The 20,156-nt window shown below is 47.6% G+C and overlaps 1 protein-coding gene across 1 annotated transcript in view; it reads right to left on the bottom strand.

The window, feature by feature from the left end:
• Positions 1-1,841: 1,841 nt before the first annotated feature.
• LOC146198910 (uncharacterized) overlaps positions 1,842-20,156 on the bottom strand; it is a 44,222-nt gene continuing 25,907 nt past the window's right edge. Inside the window, exons 19-27 of the mRNA XM_084592001.1 lie at positions 19,336-20,077; positions 15,302-15,376; positions 14,542-14,709; positions 10,860-11,122; positions 10,010-10,110; positions 8,713-8,815; positions 7,120-7,338; positions 3,314-3,424; positions 1,842-2,255 (exon numbers count right to left, since the gene is read on the bottom strand). Of these exons, the coding sequence (XP_084448127.1) occupies positions 2,100-2,255; positions 3,314-3,424; positions 7,120-7,338; positions 8,713-8,815; positions 10,010-10,110; positions 10,860-11,122; positions 14,542-14,709; positions 15,302-15,376; positions 19,336-20,077 (1,938 nt within the window). The 3' untranslated portion in view covers positions 1,842-2,099. The remainder of the gene's footprint in view (positions 2,256-3,313; positions 3,425-7,119; positions 7,339-8,712; positions 8,816-10,009; positions 10,111-10,859; positions 11,123-14,541; positions 14,710-15,301; positions 15,377-19,335; positions 20,078-20,156) is intronic.

The raw sequence follows: 20,156 nt of genomic DNA, 5'->3' as shown, positions 1-20,156 counted from the left end.
GCAGTTTTGTTTCAGCATTGTTGTGAATTAAAATGACGACGGCGCGATTATTTTTCAGAACCCAAATAAATGAGAAACAAGAACAAAACGAAAGTAACAAAGGAAGCAGCGCTCACTGGGCTTTGGCACGTTAAACTTTGTTAAACCCTATAAACCGAATCAAACGGAAAAGTGGAACCATGGCCTTCAGGAACTGAAACTAGGGAAGGTATGTCCGATTATAGGGAAAAGAAAGGGGATGAGGGGGGCGCATTTCCAGAGTGGAAACGGTGATATGCAGGAGGTCAGCTGCACAATGCCTAGCGGAAAATATATCTTTGAGAACGGGCAAGGAACTTTTAGCAGTTCCGAACACTGTTTTCTCTGCAACAGTTTGGCTGGCGCTGTACTTTTACACGCGTATGCCAGTCGTTCGAATCCATCTTTTTCTCGGACTTTACAGCACGTTTCAATGGAGATATATTCATTAGCGTGTGTTGCTTTTTAGGTATAGCATTTTCAAATGCTTTTAAGCAAAAAAACAAAAAAAAAACACTTTAGGCCCACCAAAGAAACATTTTCTTCGCATATTTTTTATATTTGAAAAGTTACCGTCCCGTAAATAATTTACACTTTCTCCTTCGTGTCTACCTTTTAGTCAGTTCAGTCGTTCAGTCGTGTCCGACTCTTCGTGACCCTATGGACCATGTCACGCCACGCTTTCCGGTCTCTCACTATCTTCCTAACATCACATAACTTCATCTGCAGTGCCTCGAGGATGCCATCTAACCATCGCGTTCGCTGCCTACCCCTTCTCCGGCGACCCTCAACCCTTCCCAACATCAATTCCTTCTCCAGCGACTCCTCTCTTCTCATCAGATGACCAAAGTAGCTGAGCTTTAACTTTAAAATTTGACCCTCCAATGAGCAATCAGGGTTTATGGTCGACAATATCGACTGATTTGATCTTCTGGCAGTCCAAGGAACTCTCAAGAGTCTTCGCCAGCACCACAATTCAAACGCGTCAATTCTTCGGCGGTCAGCCTTTTTCACAGTCCAACTTTCGCATCCATACATACCTTTTAGGCAGCAGTTTAAAACGCTTTCAGACGACGACGTTGGTACACTATATACAGTTCCATTCGGAAATATTCCGAGGTGCCTCTCATTTCTTCAGTCATGACGAACTTTGAAAGCAGCTAACTCTTCTTAAAAATAAAGTTCTGGATCTGGATGATGGCAACGAAGGAAGTGCCACTGATTTTTTTTTAATTGTCAGAGGAAAGGAAAGACCCAGTATCTGTCAAACCTGTTCTGCGCCACCGCTTAGGTGTTAGGTGGTGGACGACGGCTGTTGCGGCGCGCGTCTTTCTCTCCCTTTTGATCTCCCTTTTGAAATTGATCTGATAACGGAGCGTTTCTGTCTGCACTCTAAAGTAGCGGAACAATACTTTAAAACAAACAACCCTGATCTCACCGAACTCTCGGCTTCCGCGCTTTGATATCTCGGTTGAATGCAACTTATGCTAGCCTTGGAGTGGCATTTTTATTGCGAGAGCAATACTGCTCGTGAGCCTTCAGCGTGGAACGGTGGTGACCACCATTGACCTTTGACCTTTAGACGACCCTCGTAGACGACCCCCGTAGACGACCCCAGGCTGGCAGGAGGTGCCAACTTCGGTCTCTCGTTTCACATGGGACCGTTATGTCAGAATTAGCCTGCCTAGCATTCACGTTACCCCTATAGGCCACTAAGGCACGTTCATATCGGTTGGTTAAAGCGGGGCTTTATATGTGGGCTGATGAAGAAGAAAAAGAGAACGCTCGGTCACCCGCAGCTAATGCTTCCGCTTAATATTTGGTTCAGCAGCGTTGAACCCTTGTAATTTTTTTAATGGGCGAGGCATACGTCTGCCATTGTTTTTGCGATTTAAGCCTAAAGTCCAATCCCTAGATATAACGAGGTTCAACTATAAATTGATTTTTTTTTGCATGACAAAGGTGTTGCCACGTCGCGCTATTTAGGGAGAAAACCAGTTTCCTAGAGAGATGACACATGTGGACATTTATTGCAAGAACGATGACGATGCGGATGTGTGTGATGCAGCGGCCGCTCGCCGTCAGTAGGCCAGCTCGGCGGTGGCCTGACTGAGGCTCCTCAGCAGCGGGTACGCCGCGTCCGCTTTTCCCCGGCAGCTGCCTTTCACGTCGTCCCAGTCCACGTTCCACGCCACAACGCACAGGTTCTCCCAGCCATCCTTTAGGAGCCACTTGGCCTGTGCGGAGCAGAGTGCGTGTATTGGTTTGGAAACTGATATTTTAAGTTCGGCAGTTTTGCCCTCGTTCAACCTCTATCGCTGCCACGGAACTGTTGTCCACTTGGGGTGTACCAGAGTCACCCAACAAGTGGTAAACAGAACGACTCACGTGGGCAACACGAACACGTTTATTACGACGCCATGTCATGTTAGCTTCTTCCTCCCGCGACCTCACCACAGTTGCCAGACGCGTTTCTTACATCGGCCAACACGAACATACTAGGAAAGAACCAGCTATCATACTGTAGTTACTATATTGTAGTATCGCACACTGCTATAGTCGGATACAATTAAAAAGGCGGCAGGTGCCCCTCATATGAATTTCATTATGCCAAGGGAAATCCGGTCTACTCACGCCTGCGTCATATGCCTGCGAGAGGACGCTACGTGCGCGCGGCTATATATACACCCATGCATCTATATTTTAAAAAACTGTAGTGGCCGCTCGCGCACAGGCATTTGTGGACAGTGCTGGGACACTTGCGGGCGAGCGACGCGAACTCGTTGACCGTTTGTATTTTGTAAATAATTTACAAAGCTCCCCCTGTCCTTTCTTCCTATCGCTCCCCTCTATACTTCCCTTCGCTATCCTCTCCCTATGCCCTTTTCTTTCCCGCCGGCCACCGCTCAGGTGCTTCAGATTTTTTTAGACGGCAGTTGCCGTGGCCGGCAACACTCTTTTCCTTCTTTTTGATTATTTAATAATAATAAACCACTACCACCACTAAAGGGGATTCATGATTTCACGGCTTCACGAATTCGTGGGAATCGGTTGACGCCATTGTCTGTGGAAGGAATTGTTAGAGGCGAAATCTTTTTTCTCGAGGCAAATAATAAAGCGAAATGTCACTAAATGGCTTTGTACTCCATTCAAGTTTTCATTTTTTTTTCAAGGTTAGTCAGTATGAATCATAGATTTAGCAGGATAATGCGTACCAATTTACACACGACTATGAAATGTTCGCACTGATGATAATAAAAAAAAAAAAAACGTCTTCCCAGTGACCGCGACTTACCTTGGAGGCGACTGCCTCTTCGTCCACGAACCCATACCACGTGTCTCCGACCTTGTCGTAGCAGCTCTTCTCTACGTGTGCACGATGGCAGGTAAGGTTCAACTTGCACACCTGGGCGGAAAGAAATGTTGTGTCAGGGTTTGACGAAAGGCACAAGACGGACAGCCAACGCACTGTCAGCATTCCTCCTCAGTAATATAGTAATACACAGCTAACACTTTCCTTCATACAATTTATCTGTTCATACGCTCAATATAGTATGTCCAACAGAGTTACACAAATTTTATGCCAGTTAAAATGTTTCCGGATAACACAATTTGCTGGCTACTACATTCATGTTTTCTTCAAATTTTACCTGTATACGCCGAGCATACAGACTTAGACTTATTAGAAGATTCAGCACACAGACTACCCCTCGAAAATCGAACTCCAATTTCATCGGTCGTTAGATATATATCGATCGATTATCTCTTCGATCACTTTCACGTGCGAAGACGGGTCGGCTGCACGGCCTCGGGAACCAGCTGTGAAACGCGTGAAGAGTTTAATATCAGGTATAAATGAGGGCGGCATTCGAGCCCTCACACTCAATTTCCTACCACATTCTGTCATGTGGTGGAGCTAGCTAGCCTATAACTATAACCTATTTGCGGCCCTGGAATGGCGGCCCTGAAACGAAAAAGGCTCTGCAGAAATCAACTGAGTTTTAATTTAATGAAATATAACTTTATTTACTTCGTACTGATGAAAAGTTTAGAAATCGTATGGTAATCTGCAACTATTCCAAACAACCGTCCACTGCGCGAGCAGTGCGCTGCAAGTACGCCGTGAAAGAGCTCGTCATTAGCCTGAGAACAATGTATTTTTGCTTCTAGGATATAGACCAAATCCTCTACAGTCATTCTGTATATTTTGAGTTGACGATGCATTGATACCCTTCGTGTTCAATATATTATTATTCGAACGTAATACTTTTGACGACGAGCTAAACGAGCAGCTAAACATTTGAGTACATGGGCCGAATGTGCAGGCACGTACGCGACATGAAGACCCGGCATTCAGGGGTACATAAGCACCTACCGTACAACACATCAATCACTACGGTTACGATCGTCACACTGGAACCGAGAGAAGCTGCGCTGTCTAGCTGCAACTCGAGTGGCCAGCACTGGCTGATGCACCAGGCGCACATTACCACAGCCACCGCAGGGGATTTGGGCTCCACACACACAACCCTCCTTGACAATCTTGAAAGCGTTGCAATAAAGTTTTAACACGATAGAGTTGAAGGTTCCGCTGGCACCGGTGCTGTGAAGGAACAATCACGAGCATCGCGCTGACAGGCGGTAGCTGGCAGCTGATATGGCCGAGCACTAAATGGACGTAGGGTTGCCTGACATTATGTTTGGCAGGAACTGTAAACTCGGGCCTCTCCTTTCATATGGGAGGGCGATATCAGAATCAGCCTGCCAGGGCCGTTGCATTTACGTTAACCCTAGACCACGCAGGTATGTTCATATGGCTTGGTTAAAGCAGGGTTTTATATGTGGGGTGGTAGCTTACGCTATCGCGTCATACCCTTAAAGGCGGAGCTTAAGTGCCACCCACTAATTTCATTCCTTCGTTCTGCAATACTAAGGTGCAAAGTGACGAAGGAGCAAACCATTAAAGGAAAAAAGTGCGCTAACATAAGAGCGCATCGTTCCAGCGGAAACACGGCACAAAGGAGAAACTTGGGGGCTTCTTTGCAGTGCTTAAAGGCAAGCGGGAGAAGCCTCTTAAAGCTACAGCCGACTACAATGAAGCGTTTACGTACGAACAGGCCGGGCCTGCGCAACGCTGCATGAAGAGCAGAATTGCTGGTGCAGTCAGATGCTTTGGAGGCTTTTTCACTAAAAACAATGAGGAGGTGAGTTTGTGTACTTTTGCCACTGTTGTCGATGGCCCAGCTCTCGAGAATCTAAGAACTCCAGAAAAGAAGCTGTTTCGGCCTTGGATCGAGAAACAATGATCGACATTTTTATGAACCGAAAATTTCAATAAATGGCTTTGAACCTAAATCCGAAGCGTTTAGACTCTAGACTCAGTCCTGATGCAGCTTCACATTAGCCAAATGCATTCGGTCTGAACTACGATCCCTATGTCGATACACAACTTTTTCTCTAGTAGACGTGTGATAAACTTCTAAGACATGGCTTTCCCAAATCGATGTGTGACCGACCCTAAGCACTGCTAGACCATGTCTCGATTCACTCTCGCTGGCCAAAATTATTCCGTCCATCCAATAAAATAGGCGTCCAGCAGCTTTAATTTATCTGAGGGGCTTTATATCTTGTCGACTACCTTTCGAATCATTTGTCACAAAATGCTGTTTTTTCCGCATTGATAGTGAATTTTAGACATGAGAATAGTCTTGACGAAGCTATTTAATGAAATGAGACGAAGGTGTTGCTGTGTAACACTGTCGAAAGGTTTGAGAAACGACGATAGACACTGCCATGGCACGTGGTCTTAAATTTCTTTAGAAGCGAAAGATGTACTACGCTAGGTAGAGCCGGTTTTCGTGTGAGCTTCAATTTGACCTTCATTTGACCTTCAAGGAGCAGGAGGACAAACTTGCTATGCGGTTCGGTTGTCCACAGAAAAATGTGGCCGATACTGTGCCTTTCTTTTCCTCTAAACCAAGGCACAATGTCAGTGTGGGCTAGCCATTGACCTTCAAGGCGCCACAGGACAAAGTGTGGCTATATACTCTGCATTCCTTTCTCCAAAACATCCGACCGCTTAAAGTGTAAGTGTGGACCACCTTGGTGACCTTGACCCTCTGAAATTTGGGTGACCTTTGACCTTTCGAACCTGGAGCTGAGGATAGTGGGGATGGGGTGAAGCACGTGATTAATCACGTGGGTGACGTCACGTCGCGCCATCGCTCGATGAAAACAGCCATGACGTCAATCGATGGGTATAAAAACGAGGAGCAATCGCACCTAGACTCAGCTGCCCATGGACGCCAGTGGCGGTGATGGTATACGCTTAGCGCTTTATACCGATAAGTTAAAATGGGCTACGAAAAAGTTTTACCATAACCATGCTGTGAAGCTTTCGCTGAATACCATGTTTAACTATGCTAAACCTCTTATTTTTTGCAAATAAATTTTGCTCAAAGGCAAAACGAAGGTAGGCGCTGTACTAGAAATGCACTTCAGAAGGGAAAATGCTTGGGCGTGTTGGTTCATCGTCAATAAAGCAAAGCGCAAAAAACCACAAAGGACGAGGAGGGGACAGGACAAGCTCTGTACTAGAAATGCACTTGTCCTTTGTGATTTTTTGCGCTTTGCTTTGTTGATGAACCAACAAGCCCAAACATTTTCCCTTCCAAGGTAAGCAACCTAGTTCCTATTGTCTGCTCAAACGAGTGTGTGCCAATTCGCAATACACTTGCCTCGATCACATCATCGCAGTGGCGTCACACCAGCAAATGCCGGCTCCTATGGGACACATGCTTCATCATCCCCAGGAACCATACTGGTTGAAATTCAAGCAAAGAAACGAGCGGAAAATCAATTGTACACATATTTGAACGCAATGTACTCGCTACTCGGTCATAGCTGCATGAGCTGGCGCCGATTGTTCTACTGAAGACACCGTCATTTGGAACTCATACGCTAATGATGGAAAGTGCACCGTCTTGTTTTGCCGTTGAAAGAGCACTGAAGCTGTGCTGTATGTTGTCACTGCTTGCAGCAGCGCGCTGTCGCTTACTCCATCAGTGCTACCCACTGTCGAAGGCAAGCGACACTACTGACCTCGTCGTAGGTGATGGGTCTCCCTTCATTGGGCAGCTGTGCCATACGTGCCGCCTCCTGGGAGCCCTTGGCGCCCACCTGGCCAACGAGGGGCACGTACTTGGCCAGCGACGCCCCGGGGTCCACCTTGTACGATACGCCGGACAAGCCGAACGTAAAGCACAGCTGCCGCGATTGGCTCACGTTCAGCTCCTTGAGCACATCCGAGATGGCGGTAAACTGCATGCAAACACACCGTGACATCCACAGCCGCTGAGCAACAAATTCAGAGAGGTACCTAGTACAGAAATGTAATTGAAACCGTTTAGGCTTACCGGCATACCGATAAGGCGGTATCGAATTTGGCAAGCAGGCTTCCCCGCGTAGCTTACTAGCTTGTGGAGAAGCTCGCTTGCAAGGGGCGGCTTTCTCGGAAAACTATAATCGCGCGATGTTGCTTGTTTTGTTCCAACCTTTTTTAATCAAATAGGAAGTTTAGTGCAGATCTCGTAGGAACATTTAGGCGAATTCGCTTTACGCATAATCATAATATGCGGCCATAAATTGCTGTAACATGTGCCTGACTCGCTGACGTGCAAGGCATCATCATCACTGTTGTATTTAGTGGAACGTTCTTGAAAACTAGTTGGTTCGTTTCGAGAGAAGTTAAGAAAAAAAAAAAAAAAAAGAAGATACAAGCGAATTCAATACCATGCAGACATGGTGTTGCCCGTGCTACGCGCGTCGTGCTGCATTCATTGCTTTGCTTCATTACCGCGTCCTATCCGCGCAGTATTAACTTTTCTTGTATTTGCATATTAAAGGTCTTTGGTCCGCGTGCTACGTGCACCAAAGACGGGCGGGTCGCATTGGATGTAACGCTAATAAGTGTGATGGTAAAGCTTGGGGAAGACGAGCGGTGAGCGGGGGGAGGGGGGGAGGAAGGGGGAAGGTAGTGTAGGGGGCTCACGGATAGAGGAGGTGGAAAATTGGTGGTAACACATCGCCGGCGGTAGTTTTAGAGTCACCCTGTGACGTGCTGCCGTGTCATGGTTTTATGCATAGAACTTGAGTATTTGCAGGCAAGCGTTGATCTTTATTAATCGATGTGTCACACCTGTCAGCGATAGTCAAGCATCAGTAGAAATGACTTATGGAAAATGTAGAAAGTACTTCCATTTTTCTTCGCACTTAGTACGAAGCTGGCGAAGCATGAAAGGCTAATGTGTCTTCTCAGGGTATTTCAATAATTCGTCAACACCTAAGAAACGCTAAACCCCCCCCCCCCCCCCCCCCCCCCGCCCTTGTTTCCTCCTCTTCCCAAGCACACAGGGCCGACGAAAAGAGCAGAACCGTGAAACTCTGTGAGCCTTTCTTTTTGACGCTAAGTTGTCGCGCCTTGCGTGATTTCGCCCATTCAGAAATATCAGTTGCTTCTCTCGGTGCTTTTAAAATACGTACCAAATATTCGAAGTTAAGCCGTGACTTTACACGATTTTTAGTGTACTATATCCCACTCTGATCCTGCTGCTAGTTCATCAATTCACAAAACCGAGGGCGCTCGCACAAGCACCGCACAGACTACTCTGCCCTTGTCAGCTTTCGCGTACGCACCATTCCACCAGTGTCGATGTCCTGTGCAGGCCCGTTGAAGCGGGTAAGCGTTGAGTACGGGTTGAAGGTATCGTGCGTGCTCACGAAAAGGTAGTCGACAAACCTGCGAGCAGAAGGGATTTGAACTAGAAACATGGTTCTACTAGAACAGTGACGTTGTATAACAGGCTGCTGATAAACTTATTCGCTGAGACGATGCCAAGTACTGAAGACGTGAATGTGTTTCCGCTTATCGTCGTCCACATCCGGCCTGTCAGACAGACGCTTCATTCCTCCTCAAAAATACTTCGGCGAACATGGAGTGACTTCGGTACTCGCAAATTAGCGGGGACAGTGACTTTTTCAAAACAAGCAGCCTTTTATTACTTGCGTGAAAGGGTCTAGGAACTTTAATTGCTCGATATAATGCTGCAGCCCAATGTTTACCCCCGTGGTGGTGCAGTGGTTAAGATGCCTGACCACGTGTGCCTGACCATTGTGCCGGGATACCCGGTTTCGATCGCCGGCGGCTGCGTTTCGATGGAGGCGAGACGGAGAGGCGTCCGTATGCTGGGCGATATCAGTGCATGCTAAAGATCCCCAGGTGGTCAAAATTACTCCGGAGCCTCCACTACGGCTCCCCCTTTTCTCTTTCCACTTTCACTCCCATCTTCCTTCCCTTACGGCGCGGTTCAGGTGCTTACAGGACAAGTGTGACAGATAGTGCACCTTTTTTTTTTTACTGTCAACCAATTATTATTATTATAGGTCTAAGAACATTAGGGCAGTAGCTAATCATTACATGTATAAATGTAGCACATATTGAGGAGGGCTGCCTTTAAACCACGCGCAGGCGGAAAAATTACGAGGTACTTTAGCGACTGAAGTAGTGAAAGGCGAAAGCCTGAGTGCCGCATTCTGCCACGCAACTGGCACTGATTAGTAATTAATTAATTAGTCATTAGTGAATTAAGCAGCTATTAAGACCGTAATTAATTAGTCGTGATGAGTTAATTAACACATTTAATTAGTCATGTGTTGGTGAGTGAATAATTACTTGATTAATTATTTAGTCATTAATTAGTAATTTATCATTGATTCGCATATGGCCATATAAGGCACGAATTCGCGCATACTGTGGTGGTGCTTTGGGATTGGTCGAGACCTCTATGACGTCATTCTGCCTCGGCCATTCAGAGCCGCCGCTAAAGCGGGTTGTCCACGACAGCATGAGCCATTAAAGGCTTTCGCCTTAAAAACATTTGCGCCAGTGATCGTGATGATAGTGGCTTTAGGACGATGATTGTTGCACACTTACGGCTGCAGTGCTCTGACGTTGAAGGCTGCGTTTCTCTCCTCGCGTTCGTTTGGCACCACGAGAGTAATGATGGACGACGAACCCAACTCCTTTCGCAGTTTCTGTCGTCCACAAACAAAGAGGGGAACGGGTTAGTATCAACTGCTATGCGTTGGTGTGGAATGAGGCGCTATTTAGTAAATAGAGTTCGCGCGTGTGCAGCGTTCGATGACGTAACAAACTTTTCATTATGGCAGCTGCAGCGAGCGTGTGGCCGCAGCGCTTTCCGGATCACGATGGTGTCGACGTCCGGCGCGTTTGAAAACAAAGTGGAAAGGATTCCGCTGCTCTGGCAGTCAGCTGCATCCCCGGTATCGTCTGGTAAACGCAAAACCCTCAACTGCGTGGAGCATTTACAGAACGCCGAAATCGCGCCGCGTGTGAAACGACAGCTGCGTGCCCTCAAACTTGCTACATCACGGGTGCAAGATGTAGGCGTGATAAACGCTCATGACAGTAAACAGGCTAGTGTCATACGCCTTGTGTTGTTACATACACACTTCGCCACGCAGGCACCGGTGATGTGATAATTATGCTTGAACTGCACAGAACACTTTGATAACACCAAGAGCATACGACGCAGGGGTGAACGCTGACATCTGGAAGAACAAAATATTTCGCCTTAGTTTTTACTAGCTCCTCTTGTCGACTCCATCTTGCTTCCGCGAAGCGCTACGACCATGCTTCTGGGCGTTGCAAAGCATACATTGAGCGTTATAGCACCTATAGCCAGTGTTTAGATCGATTTCAGACTAGGCCGCTATTCGCTATGGCTTGAGCCCTATACAACATGTGCACGGGAGAGGTATACCTTGACGAAGGTGACGAGGCCCTTTGCGTGCGCTTCTACGTCTCCCTCCAGATCAGGCACGCTCCAGTGTACATTGATGCCGTCCAGGCCACGGCTACGTATGATGTTCGCAGCCCTGGCGGCGAGTGCATCCAGCGTAGCACCGCCAGCCTCGAATGCGCTGGCCAGATGCGCGTCTTCCTTCTCTCCGCCGCCGCCCAGGGTGGTCAGCAGGCTGACGTGCGGCCAACCCGGTCGCACCATTGACAGGATATGCAGTTGCTCTGCGCACGAGAGACAGTGGTCCGGAACAGTAAGCGCATCTTCGAGAGGGACGAGGCTGTGCGACACTACGAAGGTTAGTAGTCTTTTTACAGGTTGTATCGTAAGGTGTGGCGCAATACATGCAAGTGCTCATACCACTAGAAAGGATTGGCCTTTGATACGGGAAAAACCCGCGTCCATGAACAGTACTCACGGATTAGCTGCATTCGAAGAAACTTTATGTTACAGAAACTAGCGAAGATGAGAGCTCGCCGCCAGCAATTTATTATGTAGTGTTTATTTAGCAGGCTACTCAGCACCCCGGCTTTTTCCTAACTGACTCCTAGGCCCCAAATCCAGAACCCTGCAGGACCAGACAGTCCTGGAGCCTTGATATCATGGACACAGACCTACAACCACAACGTATTATGGGTGTGGATAGAAGCATTTACCGTCAGAATCAAAGCCATTGCAATAGGAGCGGTTGCAACATACAGCAGAAATGAATATAAATGCAGTATTATTTTATGAAAACGAGTGTATTCTAATCACACAAAGCTAAAGAGTTTCTGTAATGTTAGTTGTTATCGATACACGCGATTTCAGCAGCAAGGTTCTTATATTTGTGAAAAGGGCATTTGTCTTATGGCTATCGAGACCGACTGTGCACGTGACCAGTGCGATGAAAGCGTTACAGCGAGTCAAGAATTAATTCAATATTTATGAAATGGTGCTATGCGCTAAGCTTTAAGGCTAGGAAACTAAAGACGAAAGCTTAAGGCTATATTTCATAATTGATACACTGGCTGCTCGGTTCTGAATGAAAAAAAAATATATATATTAAGGAAGTTAGAATTATTTGACCAAGTTCAAGAGGGTTTTCTTACTGCTGGCGTATACTGAAATTTCAAGGTAGAGAACATAAATAACGGCGTCTGCAGGCATCGTCACGCTGTGACTTCATGAGACTACATGGTATGGTCGAGCGTTGATTCTTCAGTGAAGTGTGTTAAACCATGCGATGACATGACATAACCGAGCTGGCACGTGCACTGGTCACATGACATGTCCTAGTGCACTGACGGGCTCGAACAGCGCTTTTTTGTGTGCATACGGGCTCAGAAAGCTCCGCGCATTGAGTTGCCGCATGAAACTATGATTAACGCCACTTGTGTGGTAGGGGACAATGCTAGCAAGAGGACAGGGCGATTGCAGAAATACTGTGCCGATGAAAATGGAGCATAGTGGAGCATGCAGCAAGTACCAGTGACAGGGGAACAGTACTGAGTAGACGTCAGACAGTGCCATCGCATTCTTATCGTGCAATGCAATTACATGCCCCCCCAAAGCTCTTATCGTCTCCAAATTTATTATTGTTCCGCCTCTTCGCAGTCCGGACTGCAGCTGTTTAATTCGACCGTTGTATCGAACAAAATATATGTATTCCGCTATAAATGCCCACGTGATCATGGATATGCCGCTTATCTACAGTTTGATTTTTTTCCTTAAAGGACGCTTCGAATAATGCGTTGATAGAAGGGAGTATAAAGCAAGAGCGTGGTGATGTAACAAGCAGTCTCAAATGGCGTTTAGACGCGGCTGTTACGCGTGGTATATACGCCGCCTCATAACTCCTCAGCAGCCCAACATCAAAGTTATTTTGGAGCACCGTTAAATCTATTTAACTGCATATTTAACATTAACTTGCTCCTATTGAATTTACCGTTCTTAAGCTTAACTTATTCAACTTTCTGAAGTTAGCCGAGGGGTGCGCAAATATTAAAATTGCAATAGCGAATGTTTTTATTCCACCGCTGAAATAATGAAATAGCGCATGTAAAAGCTTATTCGAGACGAATCGAGGTCTTTCTCGTTTTCAACTGTTTTGTGAGAACTTCGAACACAGCAGGGCGTCTTCTTTTTTTTTTTTTTTTTTTTTTTTTAACCGCTGAAATTTCAAGGAAAGGGCACTCTCCTATATGTTGTAAAGCAAGTTGCCGCGATCGGTCTTTCCAGGAAAGAGGGCGCAGTTCAGCGACGCGGTCCATTTGCGTATATTCGTTCATAACTGCCATAAACATGAGCACGATTCGGTGACGCGACAGGTTCCAGCCAGGTTTAGCAAATCCTGTTTTTGTGACCGATGTTGGACATGGCGTCATGGCTCAAACGCTCGTATCTCTCGTCAACTGAGATTTTGCGATCGTTTGATCAGGAGCAAAAAAGGTAGTACTCCTGTGCGTATGACTCAACAGTCACTTATTCAACATACTGACTTCGTGTCAATGTATTGGGCCATTTTCTTCGTGCCTTACTGCACCGTCGCTAGCGCTTCATTCCGTTTCACACGATATTCATTTTCATAAATATTGGGGCAAGTAGCCAATAATCAGATATTCTATTCGTACTCGATTCGGTTATGCGTATAGATTTTCAGTGCGGTCCTTGCTGCGTAATTGATTTCCTAGCTTGTAAAGACTGTCTCAACCACGCTCTACGTTAAATGCCTTCGGTGATTGAGCGCACAGTAATGAGAAGAAATAATTAGTAAGCAATTGTAAACTGGATGTATCAAGAATACGCGTGTGAGGCACACTTTAGACGAAAACCAATTGCTCATTACTATCCCTAGTACCCTCCGCAGTGGTTTAATAGCTAGGCGCTCTGCTACTGAGCGTGAGTACTCCGGTTCGAACCCGACCAAGGCTGCCACAGCGAAACGCAAAAGGCGTCCGTGTCCTAATACGATGTCAGCGCACGTTACACAACACTAGATAGACTAAGTTATTCCGTATTCCTCCACTACAGCGTCCCTTACAGAATGAGTGGGTACCCCATATGACATTAACATCTCTGTCAGGTCACCAGGAGTACCGCAAGTTCCCTCAGTAGCACGTATAACGTGAGCCACGGCAGTCTTTCTCTTGCTCCGCTTCTGTCCTTTCCCTTCCTTCACCCGGCTGTTCACGGAGCGACCGCTCTTTTACATTGTAACTAACGCTTTGGTTAGATGTCTCATGAGCATATAGTGTACGTAGAGATCCAGGTGGTTTGAAAAGGCACAAGGGGAAGAAATGGGGAAGCTGTAAGCGTATCCACGCTATATGAGGAAAGGGAAAGGGCTCTCACTTTCTTTAAGGTTCAATAGGAAGAGATAAACATGTGCCTCAGTGGAGGACGCTTCATACTAATTTCGACCACCGGGAGTTCTTTAACGTTCGCTGTTGTCGCATGTCACACTGATGTCTTTGCATTTCGCCTTCATCGAAAAGGGGCCTCCGCCATCTGAACTAGAGAACATTAGAGGGGAAGGTTGATATACCGCAATAAAGGGAGTGAGTGCGTGTGTCCCTCAACCCCACAATTCTCTCGCGCCATACACTTGAGCTCTGCGAACGGTCCGTGCGGGCACAGTCGTGGAGACCCCAGTACTGCTTACCTTTGGTACGGCTGTCCAGGTCACCCACGGTGATCTCTCCATCTAGCGTCACGAGGGGGAGCCGGCCGAACAGAATGTGCGTGCAGTAGGAGGCCAGCGGTCGAGTGATGGCTTTTCTCACCTCGCAGAAGAGCGGCCTCTGCGCACTGGGACCTGGCGCCAGGGCGTCTGCGGCGGCGCACGGTGTATTGACATACACACACACAGTTACGCACCACATGAAGATTGCCATGTCCATCTGCCCGGGCCTTCTAAGTCGACGCTTACATACAGTTTCGTTTACTTTAATATTTAAAAATATTTAATTGAAATGCGTTTTTCCATAACAGAACTAATAATCTAATTATAAGCTATAACCAATAGTGCTGTTTCGCACGTATAAATGTGAGGTATCTGTAGCGCATTGTTTGTTACTGCTAGATGCTAGGTCTGAACCGAGTTCTTTAAACTTCCAAGTACGTGACAGTGCTGTGTGATTTCGTGGCTACAAGCTACTGCTCGCGGTGAATCACGTGATTTGATTGGCTCTCATATTATGGGGCGAAACACCACTAATTGCAGCCTGTCGTCAGAGAAGCGTACAGACAACAAGCAAGGTGTCAAAACGTCCCTCTGCGAATCAGAAAGATGTTTTTCCTCCTAATACAGTGTCATAGGCGAGCATGCAGAATTTCAGGGAAGAATTCGAATATCATATGGCACTCTTTATTGATCCCTTGTACGTGCAGGGGCTGAATCAGATCAGCCGCAGTTCACGCACCGTTCGCCACAGTGTCCCTCGACTTGTCGGAATCTCTCTCGTCTGAGGAGTCATGGTCAGGGAGGGCGCTATCACCTGCAAGAGGAAGGAGCACGTTACGTCACACGAATCACTTTTACCGCATCGCGTGTTACGATGAAAAAGATTCACAGAGAATCAATGAGATTCATGCAGCACATACGCTTGAGCGTTACTTTTCTTAATCATGCTTCACGATTGTAACCGTTTATATCAATAACGGAGAAGCAGCCCTGGGTTGTGCGATGTGACCTTGCATAACCTTGAAGGTCAAAGACAGATATTGCGCGTTTCCTTTCTTACAAACCAATGTACAATATACAAGAAAATTTTTTTGTTGCGACTCTAGAGAGGGAAAAGAAAGTGCACAAGCCTGCTTCTGGCTCTGTAGCTCAGCCACCTTCATGGCTGAAAAAAGCGCGAACTGGAAACAAAGACGGAGAAATAACGACAAGGACAGGAGCTAACTCACAACCAAGGTTTATTCGAGAAAGGCATGACGCAAATGGACAAAAACACACACAGAAAAAAAAACAAAAAGTATAAACACACACGCGCGCGCGCGCACACACACACACACACACACACACACACACACACGCACACACACACACGCACACACACACACACACACACACACACACACACACACACACACACACACACACACACACACACACACACACACACACACACACACACACACACACACACACGCACACGCGCACGCGCACACGCACACGCACACGCACACACGCATACGCGCGCGCCTAGGAGTTTTTGTTTAACGAGCGCACTCGCTGAAGAAATAATTTGACCCTGCTACGCGAAACTCGTTCCACATATACAGACGAACGTAATGTTCGCCCTTCCACTTGCCTTTTTCCTTTGCCTCTGATGGCACATCAGATTATCTTTCAAGCCCAAGTGATGTGGTTAAATATTTGACTTCCCTGTCAGTCAAACAAACGGTTGTGTGACTGATGGCTTCCGCAATCTGACTTCCGCAATATCCGGCAATTTGAGTGTCAGACAAAATGAGATGTCGCTTACATGTATGTAACGTGACTGATACGTGCTCTGTTGTGACAGCAAATAATTTTTTTCATGAAAATGTTCCGTTTTTATTTCTCAAAAGCAACCGAAGGTGAATCCACACTTGGCCGAGTCAGTAGCGGTAGTCTGGAGTAAGTATCTTCTTAGAGAACAATTACAGCCCTGCAGTGACAGTAAATCTAAGTCTGTTTAGACACGCGGGTTAAGCGTTTACTCCAGATTCCTGCACTCTTCCTTCCTTGGTATAGCCACTCTCCGGGATCTTCCCGTTACCACAATTCATCGGTTCCGCATTCCCCCGGTCACGCCACCACTTCCCAAGCCTCTAGGCAACCCGTCACTGCCCTCCTTACTTGTGTTACTTTTGTCCCACTGTTCCTCGTGAACACCTCCACTGTGACGTCAACTACGACGCCAGTGTCGATGAAGGTGCGGAATTGAGGATCAGACCCAGCTCCCCTCTCCTGACGGCCCTAGGAGTTTTTGTTTAACGAGCGCACTCGCTGAAGAATTGACCCTGCTACGCGAAACTCGTTCCACATATACAGACGAACGTAATGTTCGCCCTTCCACTTGCCTTTTTCCTTTGCCTCTGATGGCACATCATCCGGCTTGACCGCGGTATCGCCTCGGGACTCTGGAAGAAACATTCGTGTGTGAACCCGGTTGTGACATTTACTGATCTGCTTACACATGGTAAAAGTCATGTGCATTGCAGCGGTGTGAAACAAGCTACACAAGCTTGCTGACTCTACTAATTAACATGTATTCATTGGCTAACACAAGTGACACATTCTGCAGCAGTCACCCTGTGCTTGAGCGGCTACCGATGCTATTCCTTGCCTTGATATAGTACGCTTGTCAACTCTACTAATTAGTGGGAATACCATGCTCAACACAAATCGCGCATTCAGCAGCAACCACGCTGTGCTTGAGCGCTGCCGATGCTTTATTCCTTGCCTTGGTGTAGCACGCTTGCCAACTACTAATTAGTGGGGTACCATGCCACTTCCTACCATGTCAAGGTCGGAAGAACGAAAGAAATCGCGCGTGTTCTTTACGTAACTCTTAACAACTCCGAATTGGTGGCGATTCGAAATAACTTTTTCTTTTTTTTTTCTGAATTCTCGGATCATCTCAGCTGGGTCATCCTTGCTGCGGGGAGCAAAAGTGCATGGTGCTTCGGGTAGACTGCATTGTTTCGTCACATAATGGCTGCACCTGCTATCGGGATAGGATAAAAGTATGTTACCTCTTTGATCTAGAGGAATAAAGGTGCGTGGCGATCTGTCGTCTGCCTGCTTGGCAAAAATGCCAGAGGGCGTCTTAAGAGCAGTGATTCATGCGACGACGAATAACGAATACAACTCTTGCCCTCGACAATACTTAAAGGGAAGCTGAAGCACTTTTCGAAAAAAATTGAGTTTTCGGCAGCATTTAGCTGTTTTTGGTCCACTGAACAAGAATATCGCATTAAAAAAGGGCCTAAATAAACGCAAACAGCTGTTTTTTAGAAGAAAACGCGCGCCAGCGCCTCAGGGCGCCGAGCGAACGCCACTGTCGCCTGTGAGTGGTCGCGACCGTCGTGACGTCATCTACGGGTGTCCCGCGGGTCTCCGGCCTGCACCGACGGCGTTGCTGCGTAGCGCGTTGCTTCAGTTGGCTGGAAGGCCTAGTCTTGAAAATTATGGATAGCGCGGGCAATAGTGAACAGTTTGGACTCTCGCCATATATGTTCGAGCCATCAGCGGCTGCAGAAACGGCGGAACCAACGACGCCGCGGAGTGCGCCGATGGAGAAAGTGACGCCGCGACATTTTCACGGGTTGGAAATCTCCTCTGGTACGTATGTTTTGCGTAGGTGCTTGTTTCTACATATCTTTGCAAGTGGTAATAAAGTAAATTACGTCGAAACGCTGTTGCTTACTGGCTGCTGCATAACAGCCGAAACACCAGACACCTGTAATATCGAATTCAAAACGCCGGCATGCTTACACAAGTCACGCGAGGTAAAGCATTTGTTTTTTATTTATTTAGAGCACGGTGCCTGCTTACATCCGAAGGCCTTTTATTGCTACGAAAGAGCGCCAAACCTGTTTAGTGAGCTCACTGCTGGACTGCAGTGTAACGAGATGACAAAGGAAGCTATTCGTGTGTGCTATTAAGTGCGCCCCTGTATTTTTTTTCTTCTGTCGTCCTACGAGATGTAGTAGAGTGGAGATCTAGGTGAATTTTGGCGCCGCTTTCTTTTGGCGAAGGCCGCTCTTGGAGGTGGCGAGGCGTTATTGTTGTGCGGGAACACTGACGGAACGACTCCGGGCTTCAGTCGCGCTGATTTAATTGGAATTCCGAGTGCCCGCATCGTTCCCAAGCTCCGATAATAGTCACTGTCACGGAAATGGTTCGAGCACAACACAGTTGATTTCGTAGGTACGAAATTTTTTCTCTTCACCTTCACGGCAGAGACCCACCGCGCTGAAAGTTTCTTGTTCTTTGGAAAAGTGTGAAACACCACATCGTCCCGGCCGCCAGTGTTCGCGCAGCCGAATGCTGCGCAGAACGACGGCATGATGGCCACTTGTCGCTACACCCACTCCACACAGAACGCTCGAACTAGAAAAAACAAACGGCACTAGCAAAGTATTACGTTGAATCGTCGTTCGCCACGCCAAAGCGCGAGACGCAGCGGAGCAAGCAATGCGGGACGGGCAGGACGGCCGGCCGGCTCCCCGTGAACGGCGTCACTTCCGCCAGCTCTCCAATTTTGCAATCCCCTAACCCGGCGCTTGCGGAGGCGACGGGGGCGTGTCCGCGGCGGGTTTTTAAAAGGCGATTGCGGCTGTTCTAACGGACAGAATTGAGAAAAAATTTACACATATGATTTTCAAGGTCTTTTCTTCCCAACCACAGCATTTCATGCAATTTGAAAACCGCTTCAGCTTCCCTTTAATTCGTTCTTACCTGCTCCTGCCGGTGATGGTTGCTCGCCTGGCGCTCCCGGAACAGCAGCAGCAGATTCTTTTTTCGCCACCGAGCCAGATCCAGAGTCAGCAGAAGCGTTTGTCGACGCGCCACTGGCATGCGCGGAGGGTATGACACTCGCCAGCTTGCCCGCAGACTCCTCAGCCGCGGACTTCTCAGCACCAGTAGCGGCGTCAGCAGGTGGTTCATTTACGGGTGGCGGTAACTCATCCACCGCTGGCTTGCTTCCGGCGTACGCACCGACTGGCTGAGCGTTGCCGGCCTGTGTTCCTTGGTCAGTCGACGAGTTAGCCAGCGAAGATTTGTTAGCTGCGGGAGAGACTGGTGGAACGGCGTTGGCGCTCGGTCCTTTGACGGCGGGTTCATCACCGGGCAGTGTATTAGCCGGCGGGGGAGGTTCTGCGGGATTTGCTGCAGTCTTGTCCGAGGGAGGTTTGTCTGCTGCAGCGGCGGCGGCGTTGCTTGGTAAACCTGAACCTTCGCCAGGCGAGCCATTGGCCAGTGAGGAAGAGTTGGCGAGCGACGTGTTGCCAAACGACACATTTCCGAGCGTGGCGTTGGATGTGGCGGCTTTGACAGGCGGGCTACCAACCGCTTCTACTGATGATGACTGGTTGTGCGAGGCCATTTCGCCGGCCTTTGATGCTTTTCCAGCTTCGGATGGCTTCAGCAGTTTGATGGTAAAGTTGTGCTCTGCTGGGCCGATGCTGCTGTTCGCCAACTCTGAACATTTTGTACGTGTGAAGAAAACAGGAGTCACGTGAACAGCCGCGACTTAATCGTATTCTCTGTGCACAACA

This window comes from Amblyomma maculatum, chromosome 2, assembly GCF_055883805.1.
Source record: "Amblyomma maculatum isolate TAMU_Amacu chromosome 2, ASM5588380v1, whole genome shotgun sequence".
NCBI lineage: Eukaryota > Metazoa > Arthropoda > Arachnida > Ixodida > Ixodidae > Amblyomma > Amblyomma maculatum.
Note: the sequence above shows the minus strand (reverse complement) of the source record. Positions and strands in the feature narration are given on the sequence as shown.